The sequence below is a fragment of the Mycothermus thermophilus genome, assembly GCF_041956435.1.
Source record: "Mycothermus thermophilus strain CBS 625.91 unplaced genomic scaffold VTJ04scaffold_8, whole genome shotgun sequence".
NCBI lineage: Eukaryota > Fungi > Ascomycota > Sordariomycetes > Sordariales > Chaetomiaceae > Mycothermus > Mycothermus thermophilus.
In genome coordinates this window covers 930078-944612 of record NW_027191434.1, presented here as the reverse complement: position 1 = coordinate 944612, position 14535 = coordinate 930078, and the positions used below count along the sequence as shown (strand labels likewise).

General features: G+C 54.9%; 6 protein-coding genes across 6 annotated transcripts; 4 read left to right on the top strand and 2 right to left on the bottom strand.

The window, feature by feature from the left end:
• Positions 1–509: 509 nt before the first annotated feature.
• VTJ04DRAFT_10831 (uncharacterized protein) lies at positions 510–880 on the top strand (the record flags this gene model as incomplete). Its single annotated transcript, XM_069358613.1, has 2 exons — positions 510–794; positions 863–880. The coding sequence occupies 2 exons, from the start codon at positions 510–512 to the stop codon at positions 878–880; spliced, it is 303 nt and encodes a 100-aa protein (XP_069214159.1).
• A 134-nt stretch (positions 881–1014) lies between these two features.
• On the top strand, positions 1015–1931 carry VTJ04DRAFT_10830 (uncharacterized protein; the record flags this gene model as incomplete). Its single annotated transcript, XM_069358612.1, has 2 exons — positions 1015–1175; positions 1256–1931. The coding sequence occupies 2 exons, from the start codon at positions 1015–1017 to the stop codon at positions 1929–1931; spliced, it is 837 nt and encodes a 278-aa protein (XP_069214158.1).
• A 589-nt stretch (positions 1932–2520) lies between these two features.
• On the top strand, positions 2521–3613 carry VTJ04DRAFT_10829 (uncharacterized protein; the record flags this gene model as incomplete). The annotated part of the gene is made up of 3 exons (XM_069358610.1): positions 2521–2634; positions 2705–3004; positions 3122–3613. The coding sequence occupies 3 exons, from the start codon at positions 2521–2523 to the stop codon at positions 3611–3613; spliced, it is 906 nt and encodes a 301-aa protein (XP_069214157.1).
• Positions 3614–3991: 378 nt separating this feature from the next.
• On the bottom strand, positions 3992–6726 carry VTJ04DRAFT_10828 (uncharacterized protein; the record flags this gene model as incomplete). The annotated part of the gene is made up of 4 exons (XM_069358609.1): positions 3992–5539; positions 5604–5839; positions 5916–6136; positions 6287–6726. 4 exons carry the CDS (start codon positions 6724–6726, stop codon positions 3992–3994), a joined length of 2445 nt encoding a protein of 814 aa, XP_069214156.1.
• Positions 6727–8392: 1666 nt separating this feature from the next.
• On the bottom strand, positions 8393–12362 carry VTJ04DRAFT_10827 (uncharacterized protein; the record flags this gene model as incomplete). The annotated part of the gene is made up of 4 exons (XM_069358608.1): positions 8393–8563; positions 8632–11438; positions 11492–11997; positions 12127–12362. The coding sequence occupies 4 exons, from the start codon at positions 12360–12362 to the stop codon at positions 8393–8395; spliced, it is 3720 nt and encodes a 1239-aa protein (XP_069214155.1).
• A 663-nt stretch (positions 12363–13025) lies between these two features.
• VTJ04DRAFT_10826 (uncharacterized protein) lies at positions 13026–14489 on the top strand (the record flags this gene model as incomplete). Its single annotated transcript, XM_069358607.1, has 1 exon — positions 13026–14489. One exon carries the CDS (start codon positions 13026–13028, stop codon positions 14487–14489), a length of 1464 nt encoding a protein of 487 aa, XP_069214154.1.
• Positions 14490–14535: the final 46 nt, after the last annotated feature.

The window sequence follows — 14535 nt, the reverse complement described above, 5'->3', positions numbered from 1 at the left end:
GCCACGCGGTTCCCAGGTTGTGTTCTCCCATGTTCCACTCTGACTCAGTTACTTACCTGAATGGGAGGGGTCCGGAGATGACACCAGCAAACAATCACTCCTGAGTAGATCATAGCTAACCCTAACCCCCTCAAGACTGTGTTCCTCCCATCTCTCCAGATCAAGTTCCTGGAAGCAACAACACCTGGGTCAGGTACCCGAGGCGCCTGCGCTAGGAATGCTCCAAGTGATGCATCCGTCCTGGTTTCTTGTAAAGGAAACTCCGAACTAGCAACTGGGACTCCTTTGACCTATTCACCTTCGATTGGCTCAGCACACGATGCTGATGATACTCCTTCTCCCTGCTTCCTGGAGTTCCCGGATACCCCTGCTTCCTGAGTTGTTTGTCTGAACTCCATCAAAGACGTGTTTGTCTGCGTGGTGACGCGTCAAAATCATCTCACGATCTCACGAACTGGTCCAACCTCGACTGCCTTCATTCAGCCTACATATTACTACCCAGAATCGAAATGCCGCGGAAACGGCCCGCACCGGATAATTACGATCCATTCAGTGACGGTGAGGACGCACAGCCCCAGCGGCCTGCCGTCAAACGGCGTTGGGCTGCCATCTCAGCTTCAGGGAACATCGAAACTCGGTACAAAAAGGACCTCTTCCTCTTCCAGTACATACTGGACCTCAAGGCTCCACGGACCTATGAATTCATCAGTACCTGCCGCTTCCCGTACAGTCCGGAGCCAGAACCCTCCCATGCGTCGGAGGAGCGATCAGGAATCTCAAGCGACGCAGCTGAGGTGAGGAAGGGAACTCAACACCATTTGAAAACCTGAATGCTGAACAAGCAACCTTGGCGCCGGAGCAGAAACCCCCCCAAATGTGATGATGGTAAAACTTGCTGGTGCTTGAAACCCTACTTCCTACACCCTGAGCATCCCTGGAGGATCTCTTTTGCAGGTCTGATGAGGTTCCGCTCGTTGGATTCTGGTTGGCTTGCGGTCACCCGAGCACTTTGATATGCGCACATTTAACACGCATAAAGGATACGGTGTGCTTGAAGTCCTCCAGAACCTGACTCTCGACTTTGTCGAGTTCCGGAATGGTGTTCGAGACCAGTGGGCGATTTGCGAGGCCCTGGCGCTCTTTCTGAACCTCGAGTCGTCGCTGGCAATCCATACGTGAGTAAATAATATGTTGATGCACACTCATCTCCCGCTCTGACGATGCCATGGCATGCACTGACGTGTGAACTCTACAGCATCCCGGGCGGCCGCAACATCATCGACGCCACCTTTCAACTGATCGGCCGTCTCTTCCTTACAATGTTCGCTCGCCTAGATTGCGAGGGCCGCTTAAATGTGGAAGACCTGCCCAGCCTGGGCGTAGTCTACGGCCACGTCCTCTCGTGGGCTCATTATGCACGAACGCACTACAACGTGCTCCGTTCCAGTGCCCGTGCACCCATCAGCCCAAAGTCAGCAAACCGCTGGTGGCGCCCACACGCGTTTGACGGCACAGTCTTCGCCTATGTGCTGCGCGAGTGGGATGTGTCTGATGAGCTGAAGCTTAACGGCAGATTAGGCATCAGAGATGCCGTCGAGGCGGCGGTTGCGGCAGGCCATCATGACCTCCCAGGTCGGGGCTTGGATGGGCGATATGACCCTGATCCGTTCAATTTCACCTCGGCCTTATCAAGGTACAAGAAGCAATACGGAGGGATTCCGTCGTCGGCGGCTGGTGTGAAGAACTCGGAAATGGCTATGGGTGGTGATAACTTGGACATCACAACATGGCCTGAGGAGAGACGTAAGCAGGCACATGCGGACGGGAAGGATCCTTTGTCAGATGGACTGAAGGAGGGGTTGATTGCGGGTAAATGCCTGTGTTTGGAGGAGAAAGATGGGAAATGGGTGTGGGCTTTTGATTTTGAATGACAGCCCAGGAGTCTTGATCTTTCTCCTCTGATACCCCTGGCTCTGGAGCACGTAAGGACACGGGATATACCTCAAGGAAGTCAAACTCCAGAAGCCTCAGGCATGGCAACACCCTTACTGCTGGGAGCCTGTTAGGTCGTAAGGCAAAGACTATTAGGGTTTAAGATTTTTTGCCCCGGGGTCAACAATCCAGGCGCCGCCCTGACTTCGTTCACTTTCTCACCCCCCAAAACCATTTATTCCTTTCCATGCTTCTCTGACGACTGATATCTCGTCAACACAAACTTCGAGTCACGCGTTTTTGGGAAGCCTATTCCTGGTTGGTTTTTTTCTGAATCCAGTTCAGCTTCCTCATTCTCACCTTTTCTTCTTTTGTTCTTTCAATTCAACGAGTCCTTTTCGTCAGTCAACTTTCCCCCACTTTCAACCACATCCTCCGGGCTACCCTTGAACGACTCGAGGGTCTTCCGCTTTTGGTTTGATCTCCCGTGGTCAAACACTCGACCGACCTCAGAAGTCACCTACCGCTGCCACTGACTCTGCCACCTCTGGGTTGAGGTTGTGGTGACTCTCCTGCTGGTTGATCACAATGTCGTGCATGTTCGGCGCTTTGACTGGCACTTTTGCCAACAACATGGAAGACCAGGGCTTAATTCCCCAGTCGAGCGGTTCTGGTGCAAATCCTCAGTTGGCCCAGGTCGAGGTTCGTCATCCTCCTCATCAATCACTGCATTAATCCAATTCCCATTGAACTTACTGCTGACACCTCACAGTCAGGACAGGCGCCTACCAAGGTCAATGCTTCCACCAACATTCCCACCGAACAGCAAGATGCCAGTCGCCCGGCCCCCGAGTCCGCCTGGGTGCCCAAGTCACTCACTCCGGCCAAGTTTTCGATGACTGTTGCGAAGAACGGAATCCGCACCCACCCCTTTAGCACCGCCCCAGGCAACATGGACATGCTGCGCAAGTACCTCGCGGAGGGCGAAAATCCCGACGTTTGCGGTATCATTTTTGCCCGCTGCCTGAACATGTCTGAGAAGAGCATGGACAGCAGCACGCTCGCCTTTGAAGTGGGCAGAGACCTGCTCCGACCCACCATGGGTGCCAAATATCCAAGGGCCATCAACAAGCCTTTTCAGGGATTTCCCAGAGATGCAAATTTCACTGACGGTCTGCCGCTGCCCTAGGCTGGCTATGTTGAGGGCTTCCAGTTGTCGAACTTCCTCCCCTTCCCCGTGGATGAGCGCATCCCAGGCGCTGCAATGACGCCTGGTAACCCCGACTCAAACACGCTCCCACATTTCGCTGGCGAGTGGGTTGGCTCGGAGACAACTATGCAAGAGGCAGTCTTGCGAAGCGCATACATCGGCGCCGCCTGTGTCTACTTGAGGAAGAAGGCTCTGGCGGCCATCAACATGCAGGAATGCTGGACCTGCACAAAGGTCTTCACGTTCGTCATTTATGGAATGAGGATCGTCTTTTATGCGCACTATGCAAAGCCCATTGATGAGAACAATAACGAGGTCGAGTACCATCAGTATGAGATCGCGTCGGTCAATCTCACGGGCTGCTTTCATGAATTCCCGAAAGGCATCAAGATTATGCGCAAGTTGCAGGAGTTGGCCGAGGCTAATGCGGAGCGGCTTCTGGAGCGCATGAAGGCTAACGGAAAGCACTGAAAGACAAGAACCAAGTCCTGAGGCTTGGTGGACCACCCCTTGTGATTCAATGCCCGTGAGACATGGCCAGGATGATCAAGATGGCCGGTTCAGAAGGTGGATGGTATTAATGTACGGAACTGGGAACTCTGTCGCGTTCTGATGAGCTCAAGCTCGTTGTCGATACTAAAACGTGCTTGATCCACCGGCTGTGTCGCGACATGCTTGGTGATTCACCGTTGCATGTACTTGTAGCACCACCCCACATCATGACGGACTTAACCTCTGATTACCTCCATCACCCGGACTCGTTGCCTCAATGTGATCATCCGCAATCAGCTCAGTTACAGCTCAGGAATGCCGTTTTGTCCATCCACCAACCTCAAGTTGTCTTACATCTCAATCAACGTCGTCCTCTATCTGCACTTGGCGTTCTTTCTGCTTCCTATCTTCGTCCTGAGGACCTACCTCCTGTTCCTCTTTCCACCACTCGTTGAAGGGCAGCCCATTCATCTGGCAATACCCCTTCAGCACCTGTTGCAACCACGGCTGTGTCCTAATGAAAAATTTGGCTGCCGCATTGTTATCCTTCATCACCGCCTCCACTGGATCCTCTTCTACCGGGTCATCAACCCAGGCACCGGGCATGAGCAGTCTCATCACACCCTCATCAGGAACTTTACCCAGATTCTCCTGTCCATCTTCGGCATCCCAAAACTGCTCCTCTTCTTCTTCAGCGTGTTTATACTCATCGTCTGGCTCATCGCTGCCCAAGTCCCCTAGGGCTTGGTCCAGCAAGTTTGCAGTGATGTGTCCTGTGAAAAGGTCTTTCAGGAGCTCGATGACTTCCTCATCCTCCTCACCGACAAAATCCAGTATAAAATCCCAATCCTCCGGTTCAGGCCCGTACTTGATGCCTTTGATTTCGTAGAAGAGCTTCCGTCGACACCATTCCCCGTCCTGTTGGTAGCACTCTGAGAGTTCCTGGCGGGGGTAGGTGGGGAAAGGATCAATGAGCTCAAAGGCAGCCGCTTCGGCCTGTCCGTACGCAACAAGGTCGTGCCCGGCGTGCTTGATATCGCCAACCCATACGTGTAGTAGCTGTCGCAGGTCCTGTAGCCAGTTCTCTCTGGCAGTTGTCGTAGAGGTTGGCGGCGGCTCATCAGCAAAGAACCCATCGCTGACATCCGTGACAATACGCGAAGGGCAGTTTGGATTTGGACAATGCTCATCGCACAGCGAGGCGATCGCATGGACTGATGTCCACAGCGTTTCGAGTAAGAGTGAATAGCTCTTTGCCCAAAACTCTGCATCCTTGGGACCGTACGTCAGCTCGCTGACGTCCATGATGGCGGCCATGGTCCAGAAGAGATATCGGACCCTCCACCAGCCCCTCCGGGCCTCTTTGCGGCTATCCTCATCGCTATTGCGCCTGATGGAATTCCACGCGAACATGGCCCATTCATCTGCGACTTTCTCGAAGGGGCTCTGACCATCGAGCTCTTGATGGATGTCCTCAATACGCCAGGTATCGCTGTTGTGGAAGAACCGAGGAATCACCCTGGGGTCTACCGACTTCCACTCCAGGTGGCTAAGGGTCGGAATCGCCCGCTTGTTCTTGGGCCATTCGTAGAATTTTGGAAAGAAAGCCGAGCGTATCGACTCAAAATGTTGCGCACCTCGGAGCATGATGGCGGATGCTCGCGCCCACGAGACTTCGGTGTCGTCATCGAAGTGATGTAGGTCAACGTTGGCGCAAAGGTCATCGTACACACCAAGTGAGAGAAGGAAGCGATGGACCGTGACGTCGCAATTTTGGCCGACAATGGACTGGGCATACGTGTCAAAGGGTGTGTACCCAAAATCGTTCTTGACAAGGAGGTCGGCGGACGAATAACACGCTCTCATGAGAGGCTCGACAAACTCCATGCGATAGGACATGCAATGCTGCCCGGTAGGTCAGAATCAAATCACGCGAACATGACCATGTTAATTCTCTTTGGATACTTACATGCAATAGAGTGTTACCAAACCGGTCTTTGGAGAATGGGGACGCAACGCCATCGCGGAAAAGTTTGAACAGCTGGTCCAGAGTCCCATTTTCGAGCACTCGAAACACCTTGGACTCTTCCGGAATAACGACGTATGACCTGATGCCGAACGTCCAACCTGAAGAGGCAAGGGACAGTTGTAACTCCCATGCTTTGCTCAGGAGCCAAGTTGGGGGTGTGAACTGGACGTAGTAAGCTTGAACACAAAAAGATCAGTCAGCCAGCGTATCAACCGAATGCTAGGAAGCCTAGAGACAGTTGACCCCACATACATTTCGTTGGGGGAAGGGCCGGGATGTTTTGTTTTTCCACGACTCTCCAAGACAACCCGATGGCCCTCAGTACGGAGGTAGAAAACCGGGTGGACCTGTCGCGCAGGGCACCTCGCTCGGACGGGGGACGTGGCAAGATGCCCTCAGTACCGGCAACATACCGGCTGTAATGTGTCTGTCTCTCCCCTTGTTCAGCAGCCGGTTCCGAGTCTGACTTCGTGCTGGCATGCGGTTTCTGAGAGGCTAAGATTGGGCCACCTCGGCCGCAATGATTGTTGGTTGCTGTTTCACTGAGGAGCTGTTTCAAAGATCCTGGTGGTGAGCAAACCGATCTAGCAAAGCAAAGATCAATTTCCATCACTCCCACTTACGCTATGCAGAGTTGTATCGCCGAGTCCAAAAACCTCAGCGCCTTTCGCAGTCGGCGATCATAGTTCTCAAGGTCCTCTTTCTTCAGCACCACTTTCGCCCTGGCAATCATCTTCTTCGAGCTCCGGAGAGAAGTAATGTTGCAAGAAAGGTCGGCGACCAAGCCCTTCATCTCGTCGTGGACTTTGCGACACCGCTCGATGGCAAGGCGCTGGATGCTCGGCACCGTGTCATGCTCTGGTGAGCTTGCGCTTCCCGGAGTGTTGAACTCAGCCTCCACAGATTCCATAAATTTGGCGGCCATCTCCAGCTCGCCCAGTGTGTCTTCAATGGTGGCGGGGACATCGTTGACTTCTCGCCACAGTTGACGGACGGCGGTTACCGTTTTCCTGAGCATTTGCGCCGCCTGAGGAACGGCGACGCTGCTCGCGAAGACCTCCATCGTGGTTTACGGAATGTGCATGACAAGTTCATTCAAGAGTCTGCGGGAGCGGGTGAGCGGTCAGGGTGAGTGAATGAGCAATTTTAAGGGGTACTATGGGACACAATTGAGCCAACTATTGTTGCTGGCTCTCCTACTCTTCCGCAACCATGCACAGAACTCTGAAACCCATATATGGACGCGGGAAGGCAGCCTTTTCACACGAAAGGTAGAAAACCCCAGACATATGCAGTACACCAACGAGGCTTTCGCATGCGGGGTTGCATTATCAAACTAATAGTGGGAGGCTGAGCTCAAGGACAAGCTCGCTCCAACTACCCCAACAAGCCTCGCCTCAGACCAGAACCGCAGACATTGCTTTGTTGGACAAATCAGCATCTAGCGATGATGTTTTAGCTCCTAGTCACTTTCACCACTCGAAGGGCACCCCGCTGGCGGGTTTGGACTTTGTTGGGGCTCATGCGGTGACGAGCTGAGGCACCTAACAGCAGGGGCTGATGATCACAGCGGTCTGTGCTCGGTTGTGAGCATGGCCAAGCCTCACCATGGATATTGGCCTCGAGAGGGTAAATACCGGGTATCGAGAAAGCCCCAACCATCTGTCAGTGAACGACAGGCTCTCTCTGGATTTACACCCTGTACACAGGGCGATACCTCCTCTTCCTCTGCTTCCTCGCCGGCCTAGCAAAGCTAGACGGGTCCTCAAAGTCGGCAGCAAGGTACCTCTCCAGCCCCCGCATATTCGTACCCATGCCCTTCGCAAGGTCCTTCTTAGAACTGCCCCGGATGCGAGCAGGTGCCTCATCATCCGCTGCACCTGGTTGCATTTATCGAAACTGTCTGCGCTGGCCTTGAGGATGTCCACGACGGCGTAGGGGGGGGGACGCCCATATCTTGTGCCGCCGAAAACCACATTTGTTCTGACGCTTCCTGGAGAGTCGGGGTGTTGGATGTGTTGTTCGTTACCTGCGCCATCGTGATGAGATCTCGCGATCGATGGCTATGATGTGGATGTTTGGAATACTGAGGCTAAAGGACCTTGTTGGGATTGCCAGGTAGGATTTGGGTCTACTACATGTCATCAGTGTACGAATGTTTCATCTGTGCCGCAGGTGCCAACCTTATTCGATGATGTTTGTATTTGCAAGTGGGTTAGGGCTCTGCTGAAGATTGTGAAACAAAGACGGTGACTTGCCAAAGGAATTAATACTACGTCCCTGACCTCCTGAATGAAACGCTCCTCGACGCGTCCAGCGAAGTGGAAAAGGGGCAAGTTGCGTTTCGCGTTAACAAGCTTAACCTTGTGGCGATGGTGGCGAGTTGCGCTGCAAGAAAAAGCAAGCCTTCAGCTGCGTGGAGTGTGTTCATAAAGGGAGCGGTTTCACTGGTTCACTTAGACGGAAGTCTCCGAACCAGAAGCCATAGCAACAGGTGATCCAAACAACCCGGTGTCCGGAAAAAGAGTGCAGGTAGAAGACATCAAGAGCTTAAGTTCAAAACCACCAAGGTATCTAGGCCTCCGCTCTCATCTGCCATATACACAACCACCCATCCCAACGCCAAACAAACACGCGGTCACACCAAGCACCTTCAACCTAACCCCGATGTACCCCAACGACATCTTCAAGACGCGAGATATCAGTTACACAGATCCTGCCTCGACAGCTCATGCTGGCGCCTGCACCACCTTGAAGCCTTCCGACACAAGCTTGTTGATCTCCTCGTTCTTGTGCTGCAGCAAGCCCAGCGCGAACGCGACATCGTTCCACTGACGTTCGGTCTCGCACCGAGCCAGACGGGCAGCGAGCTTCTCGGCGAGCTGTTTGGCATGTTTGTCCTGGAACCCAACGTCAGTTCATCGGTCGTTTGGCAGGGCAGCAAAAACATGACAAACGACCAACTCACCTTCTCCACGAATCCCAACAAGAACCTGACAATCCTCCTAAACGCCTCCTCATCAATCCTCTGATCAGCACTCAGCAAGCTGAACATATCCACAAAGTGGTTGTAGACGGCGTTATCCTTTGTGCTGAGCTCCGTGAAGAACATGCGCGCAAGGTCTGCGATGCGTTTGTCCTCATCCTCAAGGCACTTGGCCATCTCGCCGAGCTGACCCTTCACCTTGACCTGTCCGGCGAGGATCAGGAATGTCAGCGTCATTAGACACGTCCTCTTGACCATCGGCTCCGGATCAGCCAGCCTGCGATACAAGAAGTCCGTATTTTCGTCGATCAAGTGGTTGAAGCACACCGCCATGTCGCCGAGCGCGATGACAGCGTTGCTGCGCACCGTCGCATCGGGAGAGCGTTCCATGATGGTGATCAACAACGGCAGATTCTGCTCGCAGTACTCGGACGACACACACATGAGCTTGGCCAGGCAGAGGGTCGCGGCTTGCTGGAGCCCGCGGTCCCGATAGGTGGTGTTGTTGGCGCAAATCTCGCTGACCATGGGACCGAAGTGCGCCAACAGAGAGGTGGGACCGTAGAGCAATTCGCGTTCGCGGATGTGTTGCATGGCCTCGGTGAAGTCGTCTTCGGTAGTTCCGCCAATGAGGTCGAGTTCATCCGCTTCCTCTTCCTCCTTGCCTTTGTCCTTGTCCTTGGCGTGGCTGGCAGAGGCGGTTCGCCGACTGGAGGTACTTGCGCCGAGGGAAGCGCGGCTGGCATTCGCTTTTTCCTTTTCCTTCTCCTGCTTCTCTTGCTTGCGGCGCTTGAAGTCGAGCTCGCACAGCTCAAGGTGGACGATTTGTTTGATGGCAACATGACCGACAATGAAGAGAAGTTGGGACAACGCCACAGTGCTGTCCTTGTTGGAAGTCTTCTTGGACGGGCTGGCTGGGGCCTGGGAGCTCATAGGCTGAGCTGGGTCACTGGACGGCTCAACAGGACCTCCAGGACTGGTCGCTGCGGCCGCTTCGTCCCGTGAAGTTGGCCTGGAGTTAGCCGGGGATGATGACGATGGGCGACCGAAGACGGCCCTTGTCTTGCGGCGGATGATCTCGGAGCACAAGACATCGGGGTGTCTCGACAGAGCATAAATAGCATTAATCGCTTGTTCGGCCACACCATACCACTCTTTGCTGTCGCTAGGTACTTCAGTAATGGCGGCAAGGCGGACCAGGACTGCATGGTCATTGGGAAGGCGTGAAAACTTGGCGGTGGTCTTTTCTCCCTGGCGGGCGGTCGGGTTGATGCGCCGGAGAGCGATGCATGTGTACTTTGCGAGTTGAAGGTCTGCACGGCCGTGCGCACCCAAACCAGTGCGCAGCATTGTCTCCATCTCGCCGACAACGATTTCGGGGCTTGCAGTGGCCAGCATGCCAAGGACGATGATGGCACCGCGGCGTTGCTTCCGTGAAATTTCCCGCTTCTGGACGCCATAAACCTGCCACAACTTGGTAATGACAAGGTCGGGAATCATTCCCTGTTTCATCATGGTGCTGAGCAGTTGCTCGAGCGAGGTCAGCTCAGCCGGAGTAGCTCCGAACGTTAAGCTGATCATGTTGCGAGCGATGTAATTGGCGGCGTCGTTGGGACTGAAGTTGTCTGGGGCCTCGAAGAACAGTCGCTTGTAGCACTCAATGAGGTGCGTCTGCACGCCCTTGCCCTCGTCGCTGTTGCCCTTGGTCCAGATGAGACGCAGCATGCGGCGGATACCCACCTTGTTCTGCTCGATGTTGTAGGCATCGCCAATCTCGAAGTAATCCATGGCCTCAATAACCTCGCTCTTGTTTCGTGACCCGAGCAGCTGGCAGATGGTACCCGTAGCTTCATGCAGCACATCAATGAACTTGAGGGCCTCGCTGTAGTACCGCTTGGTCAAGGTCAGCTTCTCGATGGCCTCTGACGTGGCCGCCTCCTCTCGTGCCCTCCGGATTGCCTCGAGCTTTTCCTCCTCGGTCATCTCCCTGGGCTGCGACTGTTGCTCTTGCTGCTTCCTAGGTGATTCGAGCTGTGTCGCGTCATCCAGCAGGTCCTGGTCCACCGTGTTATTCGCGGGATCGGCATCAAGACCTGCAGCCTCCGGAGGCGGCTTCAAAGCATTGAGCTCCTGCTCCACGCGATCAAGGCGCTCTTGCCAATCCTTGCGGGCGAGTTGGGCGCCGTGGAGAGCGGTGAATGGATGAGTGCGAATCAAGGTGGCCAACAGCTTGATGGCATTCCTGCGGACATGGCTACTCTTGTCCTCAAGGCTCCGGCAAGCAAGTTCGGCAGCCCGCTGGCGGCGCTTTGGAAATTTGTGGTTCTCGAGCTCGCACAGTTTGATGTAAACCTGGATCGTACGGCAACGGCAGTAAGGGTTTATATCCAGGAAACGCTCCTCGAGAACGTCGAAAAAGGCGTTCATCTGGCTCTTGTGGTTTTCGCCGCGATCATCCGACTTGCTGAGGTATGCGAGCATGTTGCCAAACACCTCAATCAGGGCACAGCGGAGTGTGTACGACTCGCTGTCGAGCTGCTTCGCCAAGAGAGTGACTTGTTTGATGACCAACCTAGGCGCCAACTCAGACAGTCGAATCATGAAGGTCGAAACAGACTTGGGTCCTTTTGTGTCGTTGCTGTTAAATTCCTTATTGCTTAGTTCGCGGAGAATCTCGTCTGCCAACTGAGGGTAGTCATATTGATCCGCAAGAATGTGCAGAAACTCGGCCATGGGCTCGGAGAGGTGCTCAAAGTAGGTGAGGTTCTGGACGATGGATATTTGGGCCGCTAGAGGCGCTGGGTCAGCTTGGCACTCTGTCTCATGGCCCGATTCAACCCACCGTATCCATGGCCGTGGTGCTTGACGGCAATACACAACACCTTGAAGGCATGCATGCGGATGCTTGTGCTCTTGCAGCGCTGCTCGCTCTCCAGAATCATGTAGACCGGGCGCGTCAGCAGTCCAACAAATGTGTCGCGCTCCGAAGTGGTCAAGAAGATCTTGGCCAGCTTAAGGCGCAAGACCTTGCACATGGTCGCCAAGGCATTCTCGAGCTGGGCGGACGAGTCCCAATGACCATCGGCAGCATCCCTTCTCGCCTTGGGTTTGCCACGACCGCGGACCGGAGGGGCGCTCGACGACTTCTCGGCGGCCTTCGTTTCGACGGCAGCGATGGTCCATTGTAGAAGGAAACCGTACATTTCGAGGAGCTGTTTGTGGTGAGGGATGAGTTCCTGTTCGTCAGACTCGAGATCGTTGTGGGCGACGTCGGCTTCGGCGGCCAGTCCGGAGGTGATGAGATCAAACATCTTGCTGAGGGCATGGGCCGAGAGGTTGGACGTGTACCTGGATGGGCGGGAGAGCTTAGAATCGGAGCTTCTTGAAACATGTGCAGACAGCGGCGATGCGCCTCGGGCGCGGGGCGCCGGTGAGGAGATACAAGAATCTAGATGGACAGAGGAGATGGGTGCACACTTTAGGAGGAACTGCAGCGAGTCAAAGATGGAGCTGCGGGTGATGGCATCCGGGTTCTCGGCGACGGCGTCGACGATAGGGTTGAGGACGGCATTGACGAGGGCATTATCGTTGAGGGCATCGGGGTCATTCTCGCAATCCTGCAGCGCGCTGTCGGCCTCGGGGGTTGGGATCCCCGCGGGATCGCTCATGTAATGCTTGAGCGCATCGTTGATGTCGAATTGGACGGTGTCCATGGCGGACACGCCGGCGGGGGAGGAAACGGGGAGGACGGGGTTCGTGGATTTCGAGGAGCCAGAGACGCAACCGTGGTGAGAACTTGCGGTACCGGTCCGTCGTCGAGGTCGAGTTGTAGGGGGGAAGGCCGGTGGTGGTGGTGATGGGGTGTTTTGTTGATGCTTGTCGCAAGTTGGGTTTGTTGATGCAGGGTTCCGCTTTGGCTTTGTTGATTGTTGCCCCTCCTTGTCAGGGTTTCAAGTGCACGGGAACAGCGTCCAGGGTTGGTTGTGCACTGGTTTGTGGTGGGGAACCTGGCAACGGGAAGTTTTGTTTGTTGACCTGTGCGGCTGCAGCCAGTCGCGTCTTGTCGCGTCAAAACTACCGAAATGCTCCGCAGCTAACCCTACCCCTCCACGCGACATGAGACGTCAACGGCAACAGCTTGACATCGGGGGTTCCTGTCAATTCCCGGATTTCGGCCATATTTCAGCTGCTATAACCCCCAATTGACCTGCGTGAAACACCAATCATGGTCATTCCTGCAAACTGTCTATGATCGGTGTAACCAGGCAGACCCTCCGGCTTCCTTGTTCTCGTCTTTTCTTGTCCAGCCTCACCTCAATCCTGGTCCTTCTGTCTTCCATCCAACTCCCCCAACCAGCCACTTGAACGTCGCCGGCATGGCGACTCAGATCTCCTCGCGGCACAGGCCGGGCGATGCCTTTGCGTCCACAACTCAATCCTTCCGCATCCACGAAGATGCACCCTCCACCGAAGACACAGAAATGAACGAAAGCGCATTGCAGGACGACCCCGAGGGCGATGCCGACAATGACGTCGAGAATGACGCCGCCATGCTCGACGATGAGGTCCGGGACTCGGACTATTCCGATTCTGACGATGACACAACAACCAGCAGCCATGTCCTCCAGGACATGGAACGGCTACAAAACTGCCTGCCAGAGTTCCGCAGCAAGTATCGTCTGATCAAGCGCATCGGCGAGGGAACATTCTCAACAGTGTACAAAGCGGAGGACCTCCAGTATGACCGCTACGACAATTCCTGGGACCTTGACCGGGACGCAGACAAATGGGCGGCGCCGCCGATAAAGGGTGCAGATGGCGAGGCACAGGCCCAACAACCGCGCCGCCGCCGGCCGAAGTATGTGGCTGTGAAGAAGATCTACGTCACTTCGTCACCCAGCAGAATCCACAACGAGCTCGAACTCCTCCACGTCCTGCGTGGTTGCCGCTCCGTATGCCCCTTAATCACGGCCTTCCGGTGGACCGACCAAGTCGTTGCCGTCCTCCCTTACTTCCGCCACGCCGACTTCCGTGATTATTTCCGAAACCTTACCGTGCCGCAAATGGCCGCCTATTTCCGGTCTCTTTTCACTGCTCTCGCCAGTGTCCACAAACATCACATCCTCCACCGAGACATCAAGCCGACCAATTTCCTCTACGATCCAGTCTCCTGTCGCGGAGTGCTCGTTGACTTTGGTTTAGCTGAACGAGAAGGGTCTGACGGCAAGCCATGCGTTTGCCACGACGATCCACACGTCCGCTCGGCCAAACTCCGGCCCCTGCTCGTTGCCGGCGCCAAAGCAGCCTACCCACGCGAAGACACACGCCCATCACGTCGGGCCAACCGCGCTGGCACACGCGGCTTCCGCGCGCCGGAAGTGCTGTTCAAGTGCACCGAGCAAACCCCCAAAATCGACGTCTGGAGCGCGGGCGTAATTCTGCTCACCATCCTGTCCAGGCGGTTCCCCTTCTTCAACTCGGTCGATGACGTTGAAGCCATGATTGAGATAGCGACCATCTTTGGCCAGAAACGGATGCAGCAGACTGCGTTTCTTCATGGTTGCGTCTTCGAAACCAACATTCCGACCATTGGTAAGTCCGGGTTCAGCTTCGAGGCCATCATTCAATGGAGTCGGGATCAACCAAAGGTACCGCTGCCGGAGGAGGAGAAGGTAGCGGTGGAGTTCTTGTCAAGGTGCATGGAGCTGGACCCCGCAAAGAGAATTAGTGCCGAAGAGGCTTTGCAGCATGAGTTCTTGAAGATTGGGCTCGAGGAACCGGCTCAGGGGAACACGGGTTCTGGGAATGATGACGATGAGATGGATATCCTGAAAGTCTAGCTGGCAATGGTTGAAACTGGCATGGTAGGCGTTAGGGGCAAACGTC